This window comes from Anser brachyrhynchus, assembly GCF_964034855.1.
Source record: "Anser brachyrhynchus genome assembly, chromosome: 2".
In the NCBI taxonomy this organism is placed as follows: Eukaryota; Metazoa; Chordata; class Aves; order Anseriformes; family Anatidae; genus Anser; species Anser brachyrhynchus.
In genome coordinates this window covers 146,150,411-146,165,728 of record NC_137695.1, presented here as the reverse complement: position 1 = coordinate 146,165,728, position 15,318 = coordinate 146,150,411, and the positions used below count along the sequence as shown (strand labels likewise).

The 15,318-nt window shown below is 40.6% G+C and overlaps 1 protein-coding gene across 6 annotated transcripts in view; it reads left to right on the top strand.

Annotated features, from left to right (window-relative positions):
* The window catches only part of TRPS1 (transcriptional repressor GATA binding 1), a 213,999-nt gene that overhangs the window by 24,039 nt on the left and 174,642 nt on the right, over positions 1-15,318 (top strand). For 3 of the 6 annotated variants that reach the window (XM_080578055.1, XM_080578060.1, XM_080578056.1), the window contains exon 2: positions 14,269-14,427. The exons of 2 other annotated variants lie outside the window; for them this stretch is intronic. In XM_080578055.1, coding sequence (XP_080434181.1) covers positions 14,391-14,427 — 37 coding nt within the window. In that variant the 5' untranslated portion in view covers positions 14,269-14,390. Of the gene's footprint in view, positions 1-14,268; positions 14,428-15,318 lie in introns of those variants that run through there. One more of the 6 variants, XM_080578057.1, reaches the window with a different exon arrangement.

The following is a 15,318-nucleotide window of genomic DNA, read 5'->3' as shown; positions in this document are numbered from 1 at the left end:
CGCTCTTGCGTTTGGGTAGAAAAACCTCCAGCTGAGGAACTTCAGCACAGTGAACTGAATGGTGTTTGTGGGCAGTGGTCAGATTCGGGCTCTGCTGTGGGTTTTTTCAGGTGTATGACCCTTTGTGATTTCTGTGGGACTCATGCTAATTCACCCCATGTGCCCAGATCCAATTCCAGCCCCAACAAGAGTTGCGGGATTTATGAAGGAAGACGAAGGGTTGGAGCTGGGCTGAAAATGTGCTGGAGAACGTTCTCCAGAGAGGGCAGCTTCTGCCATCCGAGTCTTCTAGAATCCAAAGTCCTGCATGTTACCAAAGGAAAAAAAAAAGCTTCATGTGATATGTTGGGCAGAAATGAGATCCACAAAGGCCTGCCAAATCGTGGCTTACCGAAAAGCACTGGTTATAGCAGACAGAATGGATCATAAATACACATTTAAATGGGTTTCACTGTAGCAGGAACAAAAAGTGATACTGGTATGGTGTGCCATTGTGGAAAAAAAAGACTCTTACAGCAAATGGCATGGTGTTTGCACAGCTAAACCAAAATAATGTGTGAAGTTTGGTCAGGCCCAAATGAACCCCATAAAAAGCTTTTTAAGAACTGTAAGGATTGTGTTGGTCAGCTTGACCACAGACGGCTTCTCTGCTTAGCCATCTGTTTCCATCTTTGTTTTTGTATGGTGAATTATGTGAAAATAGAGGTGTTACAACTATCTAGAAAGATGGGATTGCTCAAAAATGAGCAGGGTGATGGGCAGAGAAATTGGAGAAAAAGCTTTCATTTTCTTCAGTAGGAAAACCAGCAGACATCATCTTTAACCTATTTGGTTTCATCCAAATAGATTAATTTCAGTAGAAAACTAGCATTCAGAATTTTAACAAGTGTTTTGTTTTACCGAAAAGGGAAAAAAAAAAGAAAAAGAAAAAAAGAAGCAATCTCTTTTTTTAGTGACCAACAATCTTTGCTTTTTGTGGTTTTTAGAATGAGGGTGTAGTCTGAAACTGCCCGCACTCTCTCCAGATGTATCGTATCTGTAGATCTCTATCCCACTCACACTCTGTACACAATTTACTGAAAATAACTTTTTTTTTTTTTTTTTTCTCCCTGCTGTTAAATGTAGCTGTAGTTGGATTGTGCCGGCAGAGCAGTGTGGGGAATCCTGGGTTATTACGGTTTGTGGTATGTCTTTTGTGAACCTATGGAGAGGACTCAAGAATCACCTTTCTAATGACTAAACTGCCTTGGAAATAAAAAACGAAATGTTCGATGCCTTTCTGGAGTGCGGCACAGTCATACACATAGTGACTGATAAGGCAGTCAGATAATAAGTAAGGAAGTGGCTTCTTTTTGAGAAGCTTTCAGCTGGTAATGTTACAGTTAATTCCTTCTGCCCAAGTAACTAGCATATATCTTGTATTGTATTATATATATATATAGATACATTTTGAATATGTAACAAACATTTTATTATTATGCGTTTTCTCTGGAGGTGGGAGATATTGTAGGACTGTTTACTTTAAAGGAAATGCAGAAAGTCACTGTGAAAATAAATATATTTAAAGAAAAAATGGAGAAAGAGAATTGCTTTTTCCCCATCTGCTTTTGAGAAAACAGTGCCCTTGGCATTTACTTTTTTTGAGGAAGAGTGGTAAAGCTGTGCATACTGTGAAAAAGTGGATTTGTGTATGTTGTCCTGAAGTTGTGTGGAAATTTTGAGCAGTGGGTAGCTCTTTAAACATCAACCGCACTATGTAATCCCTTTCATAAAGTGACCCACCTTCATCCTAAAATTAGGTAGTTTTTTTTTTTTTTTTTTTTTTGCCTTGACTGCGTCTGGTGGAAGGATGTTTCATAGCCTCACTGCTTTGTCAGTTAAAACCCTTCCTTCTCATTTTCAGCCCCAAGTTAATCATGGCTAGTCTATTTGTTCTTGTGCCAACATGATCCAAAGCTTTTCCCTCCCTAATATTTACCTGCTGCTAGCAATTGTGTTGCTGGTCTAAATGCGCTTCACTTCAGATACTCATAAAGAGTCCCGTCTTCCGTATCTTCATTAATCTCAGTTAAAACTAATCTTTTTCTGAACATTATAAATAGTTCTCTTAATGCAGTGTCATCTGTGACACATACAATGATTTACCTGTTCCTGCTAAAACATTTGCTTGGCACATTATAATGCTTTTTGAAGTGTGATTTTGATTGCTTTATAATTGTGATCGACTACTACAGTATTCTTTTTCATTCTTAGGTCATTTAGAGTTAATGAAGTCCCAGAGATTCTTATTCCAGAGCATGCACTCATTTTTTCATCCCAACTCATGATACAAGTTTAAAAGTTTTCTGTATGGTATCTCAGTACTTCTCTTGATGGAAGATACCACAGAACTTTGTCATCATCCAGTTTCCTTAGTACTGTCTGTATAAACTCACTTGAGTATTTCTCTTGTTAGATCATCCGGGATGCAGCTGTTTGAAATGAGGCTTTAGACCCCGATGGACTAGTTCAAGTGGAAAGAAGTGACTTGAGAATACAGTAGTTGAGTTTCAGTCTCTTGCCTTGTCGTTTGGCCTCAAGATCAGGCTCACTTCTTGAAGAGTTTAAGAAAAACAGCATAAACATAGCCACAATGTGGCTATTTTGGACTCAGAGCTGTCAGCATATGATGCTGCTTTGCTGAGGGTTGAAGGGAGATGATGGTAAGAGGCATTTCCCAGCCATTGGCTGCCTGTCTAACTAGGACTACCCTTCCTCTCTTTTAATAATCCAGTGTTTTATTTAACCAAAAAGGAAAAAAGGTGAAATAATAATGAAAAATGGCTTTATAAACCAGAGCAGAAAGCCTCTCTTTGTATTGCTGATAGGAAGCAAAAGCCAGCAAGGAGCAGTTGTCTCTCTTGCAGGCCAGGCGCCGCAATCCTGCTCTGCTGGACGCATGCACTGTGCTTCCCTCCTGCCTGTTCGCTTGGGTTTTTACCGATGGAGGCCAAAGCGTGTAGGAGAACGGTGCCAAAGCCAATTTTCTGACCTGCAGTGAGGATGTTGCTAGCTGTGAAAGTTCCCTGTGTCCCACAGTTCGGAGGTACCCGCGAGCCGATACTGGACTTTTCGTGTGGAGCAAAGCAAGTAAATGCCAGGCTCTCTGCTCCAGGAGCGTGGTGTTGCTGCGGTGTCATGTTCTGATAGATGCTGTTGATTAATCTTTCGAATATGGCTTTGAGAATTCAGTTTCCATCAGTACATTTTAATAATTTTCTCACTTTCACCCCTTTATGTTCATAATTACAGGAAGCGGTTCATCCAACAGTAAAAAGAAATCCCTGTCTACTGCTTTTTTGTGGGTTCCCTGTTTCCAGATTGCGCAGCATTGCTTTGGTGGCGTGGGCTTGCACAATGGTCTTCCTTTTGTCTCATCTTGACGCCTAGACCATCAACATTTCTTCACTTCTTGAATCTCAGTGATGGCCACGTGCCAGCTCCAGGCCAGCCAAAGACGTGTTTCCTTTTCACCCTGTTCAAGGACCAAATTGACTCGCAGGGCTGTGAATTGTAGAGGTTTGCAGGAACTGATTAGCAGCTGGTGTAAAGGACACAGGTTAATGCCTTATGGCATGAAGATTTTTATCAGCACATGCAGTTAAATGTACATGAGCAAAACTAGACTTTGCATACTCTTGCTATAGCTGAAATGATAGGTAGTATCCTTTTCGTATTGTCAAACCTTTTAGAGTGACTGTGAGCAAAATCAACATGTGCAAGAGTGTCCCTGTTGTTTCTATTCGCCATGTCTACTTTAAAGGGAAGAAAAAGAGAAAAAAAAGGTATTTCTTTAAATCCAAAGAAGTCTTAACTCTACCTGTCCAATTCTCAGGACAAGTGAACTGCTGGGTCTGCAGCATGTAATCTTCATTCCACTACCCACCGTAGACTTTCTGTTTCTGAGAGTTTCATATGAAAATCTTTTGTATGTTTCTGTTGCGGATTTTAATATTTTCAGGAAGTTTCTGAAACCTATTTTTTCTATAACGCGTCCTGATTTTTTTTTCTCCAAATCTTATGTCTCATTCTTCTGTATTTCAAGTGCTTTACAGTCATGACTGAAATCAAAACACAATGAGACATTAGATATTGATAGGTCAAGCTGTTAGAGAGACGCAAGGGGATGACAAATTTCAGTGATTTCAGAGATTACTCAAGTGTGCGCGTGCTGCCCGGATTACAGCATACTGCACAAGAGCACACAGATACCGGTGGCGTTCTAGGTAGGCAACGTTCAGGTTGGGCTGAACAAGCCACGCTTTTTCTTCTGGGATTTGCAGTTTGCAAGCCCCCAGTGCTTCCAGTGTTTGAGCTCAGGAAGCTGGAGGCAGCTGCCCCGCGTACGCGCCGCCTTGTTCTGGCCGCAGCCCCGGCGTACCTGCAGCGCTGCAAGCGCCTGCGGTCTGTGGGAGCACGCTGCTCTGCTCAGGACAGCACCACCAGGCCGGTGCCCAGCCTTTAATTATCCCCGATGCTCTGAGCGAGCGTCATACGGACTTACTCCCCGCGTTGAAGTGAAACAAGCATGCCATCTTGTGAGCAGGCAAAATGGGAGCAATAGGTAGGTCCTGCTGCGTGCGGATGGAGACAGTGTTGGAAGCGTAGGTGTTGGATGTTTTCCGTCAGGTTCAGAGGAGATCCAGAGCTGCAACAGCGTGAACGTGTCATAGGATGGGAAATCTGATAGACGGTTTAGATCTGAGCGTCATAAAGAGTAATTGTTTTATCTGGTAATGGGTCAAGTTCTGTCAAGGTGCTGTGGGGTTCAATAATGTAAAAGGTTCTTTTTTTTTTCTTCTTTTTTTTAAGAGAGCCTCAATCCCATGCTTGGTTTTACCAGTTGATTCTGATGCTGGAGAAGCCCCAAGCATTAGCTACCTCACAGATACGTGACTTTTGTTTATTGTAGTCTCTGTACTTTAGGTCATGTATGCATATATACACTCATCTTGTTATCTACATACAAATGGTTATGCAAATGCCTTATGACATTAAGATTTTTATCTGCGTGATCTTGGGCTGTTCTCGTTACTCACAAGAAGAGAAGCCACGGAGAAGTTATGAAGATCATTTCTAATTCCTCTCATGTATTCTTTCAATACATACTGCTTAACAAAAGAATTGTTTAAGAGATGCTTAAATGTAATTGGCTCTGATTTCATCTCTGCCTACCTGTAAAGCAAGGCATCTTTGTAGCATAAATCCAGTTGTACCAGATTTCCAGGGATAGAAACTTATAGCTAATGCTAATTCTCCAAAATTGACTATAACTATTGTGAAATGTTCTCTTCAGAAATACCACAATTTTCAGGTCCTGCACCAGTTAATCAAGTAATTTTAGAAGCTGGATTCTCTCCTGATTGCTAATGGTACAGAGATCGCTTTTGCAGCCTTGTGTCTTGCAGTTTATCAGATCAGACCATTGCAGGAGTAATTATTTACTCTTGACTAGTCCCATTTTGGGAAGAATCTGCACACTGATGTGTGGCTGAAACATTTATCTCTTGGGTTGTTTTAAATAACAGTTGTGGATGTTCTGAAGCTATTCCTAGACTGGAAAATTAGAAGCAGCCCTAGCTCGGATTGATTGGCGTGGGGAGAGCAGGCAGCAACAGATTATTGATTGGGCAGCAGCTAGCTGAGCAGGATGACACGATCTGCACTCAGCCAACTGGCTTACATTTGGCAGTCCTTTTGCTCAGTTGTGGTTATCTTGCCCCATCTGTGTTGGACTCTCAGCCTCTCCACCTAATTGGCTGTGTTAATTTGTAGCCCGCACCTTCAGATCTCAGGTACATCCCAAATTCCTTTGCACAAGTTGCAACATTACTTCAAAGAAGGTGCTGTTGTAGCCTCTGCAAATTATTTTGGGACTTTTTTTAGACTCAAAGATGCCAGTGAACCCAGAAGTTGCTTTAATAAGTTGCTTTCTTTATAAGTGAAAACACGTCAAAAGCTTTCCATTTTTTTTTGTGGGATATATCCCAGTGCAACAAATCAGCCCAACGTCGTTGCCGGATATTTCTTAAAACTGGTGAGGTACCGGCTTGGGAATTGAGGTGGCAAGAAGGCAGCTCTGAGGAGGAGGACAGGAGCAGTGCGGTAAGGCTCGCTTGCGCATAGGGGATTTCTGAGAGTGGAAGTCTTGGCGTAATCTGTGGTTGTACATTTATTTACCTTTTTTTTAGAGAAGTTCTAGGTCTATTTTTAAGCAAACGTTTAGGTGTATTACTGATGGAAAAATGATACAGTCAGTGTCCAGCTCATTTCAAAACGTATCTTAAGTGGGGAAGAAAAAACCTGAAAAAACATTTTGTTTGTTCTCCGTGGGTTGCAGATTCCTACTCAACTCCTATCTGTAGTGTTAGTGGCCGTCTATACACTGCAGTGTATGGATTCTGCAACCTGTGTTGTCCTTGCGTTTGTGGAAATTACATATTTAGCTCTCAGAAAAAAAATCAATTTTGAAATCTTTTTTGTATGTGTTTTATGGTCCTGGCAGATTTCCAAGGTTTGAATTAAATTTCCGATGTCTGTATGGGTCTGTATGGTCGAGGCTAATGTGAGGGCTTTTGGCACTACCACACCACGCAATAAAGAATCAAAGCCAGTAGAGTAAAGAAATCTTCTATCAAAAGCTGAAAGCTAAATTCATAAAATCACTTATGCAGGCATTATGAGATTTTCCCATGGAACATTTATGTGGGAGTTGGGCAAAAACTGATTCAAGTACAGCATTATTTGCACTATATATATTCATCCAGCAGTCAACAGGCTGAAACTGGCACCCCTTGCCAGCTTTAAAGGAATGCCAGTGCACGCAACCTGAAGCTGCTGTAAAGCCGCAGAGTCGCGAGGATTCTCCTTATTCTGCGCCCTCCTTGACCATCTCCTACCAGAAATGAAGTGGATAAACTAGAGATCGTGATCAGTAGCGAATGCAAGTGCTGTGTTTGATTCTTAGGGCCATCTGAAAAATGATTCTCTGTATTAAAGCAAGTTCATAACAAATCACTGTGATGGATGCATTGCAAGAGTAGCTTTCCTGTCGGCATTTTACTTCGTTCCTCAGCTTAAAAAGAAACATAAATAAGAGATAAAAGGGGCAAGCAATAGAAGTACCACTCACAGTGAATCCATTTTCAGTTGCTTTGGTCCTTTTTGTGTTTTACTTTGTTTTGTTTTAAGAAAGTGGCTCAGTGTTTCTGAATTAGCGTGGAGACCATACGGTCTGTGCTGCAACAGAGATCCTTTCCTAGTTAACAGGGATGCTTCCAAAGGCAAGGTAATTCACCACTGCTTTGGCTGGAGCTGATACTGGGCTCCAACGTCAGTTCTCTAATTTCTGACAAATCGCCAAGATTTCTTGAATAGGCACAGCTTTCGGTTTTGTGTAGGGAACACACAATCCACTCTTTTGTTGTGGTTGCCACTGCTGTTGTTTCTCCCCCATTCACAATGGAGAGTGGGGTTATTTGTGCTGAGTGGAAACTCAGTGCCAAAATCTAGCTTGCTTAAATTTAATGTGATGTTAATTTTTGTGATAGGCATCAAAGGTATCAGAGTTTGCAGTACGGATCCCCTGGTATTCTGACCTCCAAGTCAAGAGGGCGTATCAGTGACCAAAGCTTTATCTGTCACAGGCATATCAAGATGAGAGTTTACTGGATGATTCAACCCAAATGTATAGAAACTGTTTATACAGAGATTGCCAAACATTTTCCATTGCTTTTCTTTTTATCTAAATTCTTGAATATATTACTAAATAAAATAGTCTGTGTTTGGAATGTATGGCTGTGGGATATATGGAAACTCACAGCATGTGGGGGGAAGAGTTAGAATAGGGAAATATAATAGTTTTGTAAACTTTACGTGAGTATAGGTACATCATATATAGACTCAAGATTCAATTTGCTGATCAAAGCATCCAAATAACTTTGGATTTAATAATGTCAGCAATGAATGCTAATATATGGAAATTGAAAAGCATGGGGCAACAATAGCTAGCCACGCTTACCAGTATTACCCTGCAGCGTGTAGATTTACATTTTTTTGTTTTGTTTTGAAATCACTGTTTGGAAAATGTGTGTTCTTTTTCCCTTCTCCCATACTTCTGAATGTGGGTTCTCCTGAGCAAGTTTAGACAAGATTCAAGCAAAACAATAGGGGAACATCACAACCTTTGAAGGCTCAGCTTGGATAGGTACCCAAAGCCAAAGTCTGCTTTGATGTACACGGGCTCAACTCCTGTTGCCCTCGGTTGCCCTATCTTACCTATGTAACTTGTGTCTGGAAACCCTTGCCAATTTTTTTCTACTTCTTAAAAAAAAAAAAAGGACATTTTTGCAAACTCATGTTCATCTTGGTTCTAGTCTGGTTGGAAAAGTACTGCAATAATGCACTCTCCAGTGATAGTCTAATATTGCTGTTTCAAGTCCAGGCTGTAGTCTTCTCCCTCCTTCCCGCTTTGTAGTTTTGATCCAGCTGAAATTTCAGCTGTATTTCAGTTGTGTTTTTTTTTTTTTTCTGCCCCTGCTTGGAAAGAAAATTATTTTAACTTTTCTGTAATACTAGCCAAAACCATACTCTTTCTCTGTTCCATCTGCTCCCCTTCCCCCACATAAGTTTTTGTTCCCTTTGACTGAAGTTTTGGGCAAATGAACTTGGACGTCTTTCTTCCGTATCACGGGTCTCACCTAGCAGAAGGGAACATCTCAGTCGTGCCTCTCTCAAAGACAGTGGGGCCATTAGTGTCAAGGGAACTAGCATCAGCCCCTTGTATACTTAGTGCAGAAGAAGAAATGAGTCACTTGTGGCCATACCTGGTTGCCCTTGCCTGGGAGCCAGGAGGTCGCCTTCATTCCTCACCCTTCATCTCAGCGTAGCAGTGTGTTTGCCTCAGCCAACACACTCAACTCGGATTCAATTCTGAGTCATTTGCAAACCCTAAGCTCCCATTGTCTTCAAAGGACATTTGGATTAAAAAGAACATAATGTTTACTCAGGCTGAAAAGAAATTGAAACATAGGAGATCGCCACACCTACTCGAAGAGTTTGGAGAGACAGTTTTATTGTTTATACCATAAGGCCAAGGATGAACAGGGGGGCTGTGATAGCTGTACCAACAGCCTAGAGGATCTTTGTCCATCTTAATTGCTAGTGCAAGGCTGAAGGGAAGCTCCACTGAAAAGAATCAAATTCAAAATGCTGAAAAAATTTGCTCTTACTAGTTTATATTTAGATGATAAATGGAGAGCTACAAGATAAAACCGATACCAGGATCATCGTAATGTTCACACAGATACTGGACACTTTCACTGGAAGTGAGGATGTACAGACTTATTTAACAACAAATTGTAGAACATACATGAGAGATAATTAAGGGATATAAACCTTCTTACTGTTCAGAAAGTAAGCCACTGTCTAAGTGCTGAGGATTAGCAGCGATTTATTTTTCACAGAGGTAGGCGATTCTGTGTCTGTCCAAAGGCAGTTGAACCTTCTTTGAAGGCTCTGGTATTGGCCGCTCTCCAAGGCAGAACACCAGACTAAATGGACCTCTGGCCTGATCTAATAGGGAGTGCTGTGCAATCCTATAAAGTGTAACGACTGCAAATTAATAGAATAACCAGAAGACTCAGCGAGGATGGCGAGGCTCTCGGAGGAGGTGTCAGTCCTGGCAGAAGTCAGTTATTTCGTTGCAGTAAGCAAATCAGGCTGGGTTCTCTCTGCAGTGCAATAACAACAGATTGGGGAGCATGCAAAGCAGCGTCAATACATAAAAATTAAACTACTTTTAATACACAAAGCTGAGCTTAGATAAATGCAGAGCGGAGAAGCAAAGGCACAATATTCTTTGAAAGTGTGGCCTTTTTATGCTGTTTTGGAGACTAATTTACGTACAAATAAAATGTCAGCTTATCCCATAACTGTCATGATAAATCGGAGCGTTTAGATTTTTGCGCAAGGTGCTCTTTCTGTACCTTATTAAATTACAGGATCTTGGCCTTTTGCCAAGTGCCAGCTTGGGGCTTCCTGCTGAAAGACAGTGAGGGATACGGGTCTGGAAGTCAGGAGAAATCAGGTGCAGCCCCTAGCCGAGATCCCTGCCTGCAAGTCGCCGTGAACACCTTGATTTTTGCATCTCTCTCTGTAGATCCTTTTATTTACCCATAAAACGGCACTGGTATTAATTTTTCCAGTCTCACAAGGTTCTTCAAGGTTTAGCAGGTTGCCAAGTGCATCGAGTATTTTTAGATGCTGTACTGAAAGCCAGGGCAAAGCAAATCTTTGCCGTCTCGGGCTCCCCGTTGGGGATGGATAAATAGATGGCAGTGGAGGTCCGGCAGGAGCAAGCGCTCTGCATCAGGCTGGTTAAACGTAGAGCAGCAAACTGCCGTGCCCGGGCACCCTCCAAAAAATAAGTGGTTTTGCAATTCTAGACTTTGGGTGCCTGATACTGTAATATTCTGCCCTGCGTTGCCTCTTTAGACCGATCACCTTTTGCCTTCACTTTCTCCTGAAAGTGTCTGCATCATAACCCCCCCGGTGGTGAGCTTAAAATGAACTAAGTGCCTGGAAGTAAGTTCAAACGATCTGTTTTGAAATGCCACTCCTAAACTCTCTGAAATGAGCAAGTGTCTGTTTTATACCCATAGAAAGGTTAGATTTATTCCAGTGGCTAGATGACTACTAATAATGTACTGTGCTCTGAAGCATATGGTAATAGAAAAGATTGTTTTGAATTAATTTGCTGTGAATTAATAAAGAGATTTATTTGATGAGAGTTGTTTGAAGGTGACGACACTTTGTAGCTGAACAGGATTTAAGATGTCCAGAAATGCACCTTTAGAGATTTGAGGACGATCAGTGTTGGGAAAGTGAATTTAAATATGTTGAAGCAAGCTTCAACAAATTATTTTTTTTTCTCCTTTCTTTCATTCCCCTCCACTTCTTGTTGTAAACGTTTTTGAAAAAATTGCCAAAAGCTCTTGGTGAGCTGGTGATCAGGGACCACAGAGAAGGGCCTGAAAGTCCAGCAGAAGAAGAAAGGTGGTGAGCACAACAGCTTTTTGATACAGGACTAGAAGACCTATAAGGTCCTAAGGACCTATAAGGCATGATTTTGTCCTTGCGTTTTCTAGACTGATGAAGCTATCATAATTTCAGTGGAGCATGCAGGGTATGGAATATCAAGTAGGTACGTTTTGACTGAATGCCTGATCCTGCCAAATGTTAACTGATAAGAGGAGGTGTGTTCTGCTCCAAACAATGACAGGCAGGAAAGACTCGCCATGCAGTTCTAGAGCTTGTAGAAAAATGCATGTAGCTTAACAAGCACTTGGCAGTGAGTTTCTCTTGCTTCACACCATGGTAGCCCCTCTCTTAGAGCCCAGCGTGGTTGAAGAAGCTGTTGCAAAGGCGGAGGAAGAGGTCTTGTTGAAGAAGGAGTTGCTTGTAATTAAGCTTATTCTGCCCTCCCATGGTTTAGGGCCTGATTCTTGAGTTCCTCACACAAAAAGTCTTTTTTCTTCCCCTCCCTTCTCAGCAGACAGAGGTTTAGACGGGAGCTTTGCCCAGTCCTGTGCCGCTGTAGGCTGGGGTTAGTTTGCATCTCATGTAGCACATTCAATAATTTTAAGCAAAGGCAGCATAGGACAATTTCACCCAGACTGACCAGTGTATTTACAGAATATTATTAATTTTGAAAACGATGAAATTAGAAAAGGTACAAGCCTTTGAACCTGGGGCCATCCTGATGATCTTCCTGGTATTGCTGAGCGCAGGGAGAGCGCCAGAAATTTGCTCTCAAGACAAGAGATTTCTGTCTAGAGCTCGTCTTCTTACAACTGCTCTGTTGTTGTAGAGAGAGCGGGGAAAATGGTAAGGTAGGGGCTCCAGATCGTTTAGGGCTTTATGTGCGGGATAGAAGCAGACACTTTGAACACAGAAGGGTTTTTTATATAAAGCACAGCAGACAGTCTTTGTAGCACATTTATGTGTAATAAGCTGGGTTTTGTTTGTGTCTTGCTTTTTTTTTTTTTTTTTTTCTGTGGAAAAGGAGAGAGAAATTAAAACCACAGCAGTATTTTCCCATGCGGCTACGGTGAGCATCCTGCGATCTCACATGATCAGCTGTCCTGGTGGGGTGGAGTGTGGGAAGGTGTCAAAATATGTCTCTCAATTTTTTTTTTTTTCTTAAAAGGGAAAGCCAGATGAGTGCCAAAAGCCCTGTTCTCTTCTCTAGCCCTGCAGTAACAAACTACATGAGTGTATGTTATTAAGATGATAAGATTAAATTTCTAGCTACTAACATGCTATCACAACAGCAAAGGGGGAAAAAAATCTTGAAAAAATTATGAAAATTAGCCTGACGGTCTCCTTTTAATAATAAGATCACTCCCAACCCCAACAGACAGTGTAGGCTGGAATTCCACAGGGCTTTTTTGTGGTCCTAATGATTTTAATAATACTTTGTGCTATGTAGCACCTTTCATTAGAGGATCACAAAGTGCTTTACAGTCACTAATTAATTAAGCCTCACAACACTCCTGTGAGATAGGTAAGTATTAGACATATATTAAGCTGAGACACTGAGAGTTAATGATTTTTTGCTGCATTATTCTGGCAAAATGATTGATGTTTAAATGCCGTATGTGCATTATATATGTGTGTGTGGGTGTGTAATATATATGAGTGTAAAAGTATTAATTTTACTATCCTTTAACAAAGAGGTCCTACTTGAGCCTGTTGAATATAAATGTGTATTTTCATTTAACTTCTTGGTGCTGCAGCATATTGATTGATAACATCACGGTCTTCATAGACCCTTGACTCAGTTCGCTATTTGTCTGCTTGTGCATCTACGTGTACAAGTATTAGTCAGAGACGCATCACAAAACTCAGACCTGTTTCTAAATTCTGTTAAAAAGAGAACGTGACTAAGACCTGACCTAAACCTGCAGAGCAAGCACAAGGCAACAACCATACTATTGCAGTAGGCTTTGATGACAAGTCATCACGTTCAGTAAAAGTAATGAGTAGCAACAGTGACCCAGTGTGACAGCTGATGATCAGCAGATAATTAGCTATTGTCTTCACCACGAATAAGAAACTATTGCTTATCAGAATTTGCTTTCTTTTTCACATAAAGTGCAGTAGTCGCTATGGTAATTCATTGTTCTGAATTACAAGCTGATTTTAGTAGAAGATTCCACCTTCTGCTTCCAGGTATAAACTATGGGTGACTGTTTAACAGAAAAATCTATCTGTCAGATGCAGGAATCAATAGAGTCGCCTTGGCTGGTTTGGGGTGAAACTATATATAGCTGTTAGTATTATTAGTTCTGCTTTAAAATAGTTGAGGGTGATCATATCAAGTAAACCAAATGCACGTGGTTTAAAGGTAATTTCACCGTAAAGAAAATAAGATACTAAACCCTGGATTATGGTGCCCAAAGATGAGTTCTGCAGCCTGGGACGTGGCCAGAGTTCCCACAGCTCAAGGCGTCTTTTCATTTACATCAGGCTTAGTAATTTTTTTTTCTTTCATTTTGGAAACATCGCCATTTCCAGTGATGAAAAGGTAGTTCAGTCCCAGTGTCTGTTGAGCAGTTGACCTCTTTGCTAAACAGCCAAGAATCTTGCTTGTTATTGTGATGGCATTTTTGAGATGTGGATGGTTGCCCACTAGCAACTAAACTAATACCACTAAATTCATTGCAAGTGGGACACTAGGCAGCCAGCAGATGATAACTTTCAATTGCTGACAGCAGAGCCTGGATTTGAACCAGTTATTTGGATTCCGTTATCACAGCTTTTAGCCCAGTCCCATTACAGTACACAATACCTGTTAATATATGTGAATTTTTAAAGCACTTTTATTTTCTACGGCGCTTATCCAGCTTGTTTTCAACACATATGTGAAACTTATTTTACACTTACTTTTTGGTGAACTTCATAGCTGAGGTAATTTTTGCCTTGCTTTCTGTGTGTGTGTGTGTCTGTGTGTACGTATGTACAAGTGTGTGCGTGTCTGCCTAAGGAGAAGGCAGACGTGGTATTTCATGCTTAACAGAAGTAGAGAACAGCAGCCACTATTTGTATAGTGCCCACTAATAGCTGCATGTGAATGTACAATAGGCATAACAATGTTTTTAAGTAAAAAGCATATTTTGAATACATAATTTAGGAAGGAAAACCTTTTTTTTTTGTTTTGTTTTGCAGATATACAGATCAGCTCTCAAAATGTCTTCTGTGTCTTCCGTGCATCTTCTAAGACAATTGCATTAGCCCGCCTGCTAGTTGACTAATAGAATTAATAATTGTAAAAAGCACTCTAAAGCCACATGCCTTATGAAGTCAATGCTGGGTATGATTTTACAAGTATGTGATCCGTTTTTTCAAGTGAAATTGTTAACTGAAAACGTTCTTGGCACACAATAAAACATTGTGCAATCTGTTATTTGTCTTAGAGATAATAATTTCAGAGTGGCTATATTCTTTCTGTATCTAACTTATGACTTGCTAGGGGATGGTTTCTTCAATTTAGGAGTATTGCAAATGTAGTTTTATTTACATAATATGTCTCTGAAAACCGATAGCGGTGGAATTTCAGCGACAAAAAAAATACTGTCTTTTTTTACTGTCCCCTTGAGTGGATATCAAACAAATAAATTACAGATGATTTTTCAAAAACTAAAAGAGAAAAGGGGAGAAAATACTTTTAAATTCAACTTAGGAAAGTTTTTTGTGTTTAAATCAGTGTTATCTTCTTCCTTTCCTTCCCCAAGTGTAGAATACTGCATGAAAGAGCTCCATTAGGCAGATTCCACCCCCTCCCCATTAACACACAGACCTCCAGATAGGTCAGGAAAATTTGAGCTAAAGTATCTAAATCTGGAGTACTGTCTAGTTAGACTGTATACAGTCCAGGTTTTTCTTTTCTTTGCTTTTTAGGGATTTTTTTTTTCTGTCCTTCTCTTTGACTCTCTTCTGTCAGTTGCCATGAAGATAGCAAAATCTCTAAACTTTCCTTATCTGCCAAAAATATCTGTAACAAAAACATTTTAAAACATTGCATTCAGTCTTGTTTAATTTTGACTGAGGTAACAGCCATGATGTTTACTTTCTTGATTTCTGATTTTTTTTCTTCACTATGCACAGTCAAGACTCCTCTCTCTGTCCTCTAACTGCCACGAAATACATTTAAACAGCAGTTATTTTAAAAAATGGTTTGGGCTGTGCACCAGGCTCCAAGAAGAAAAATACAGACTT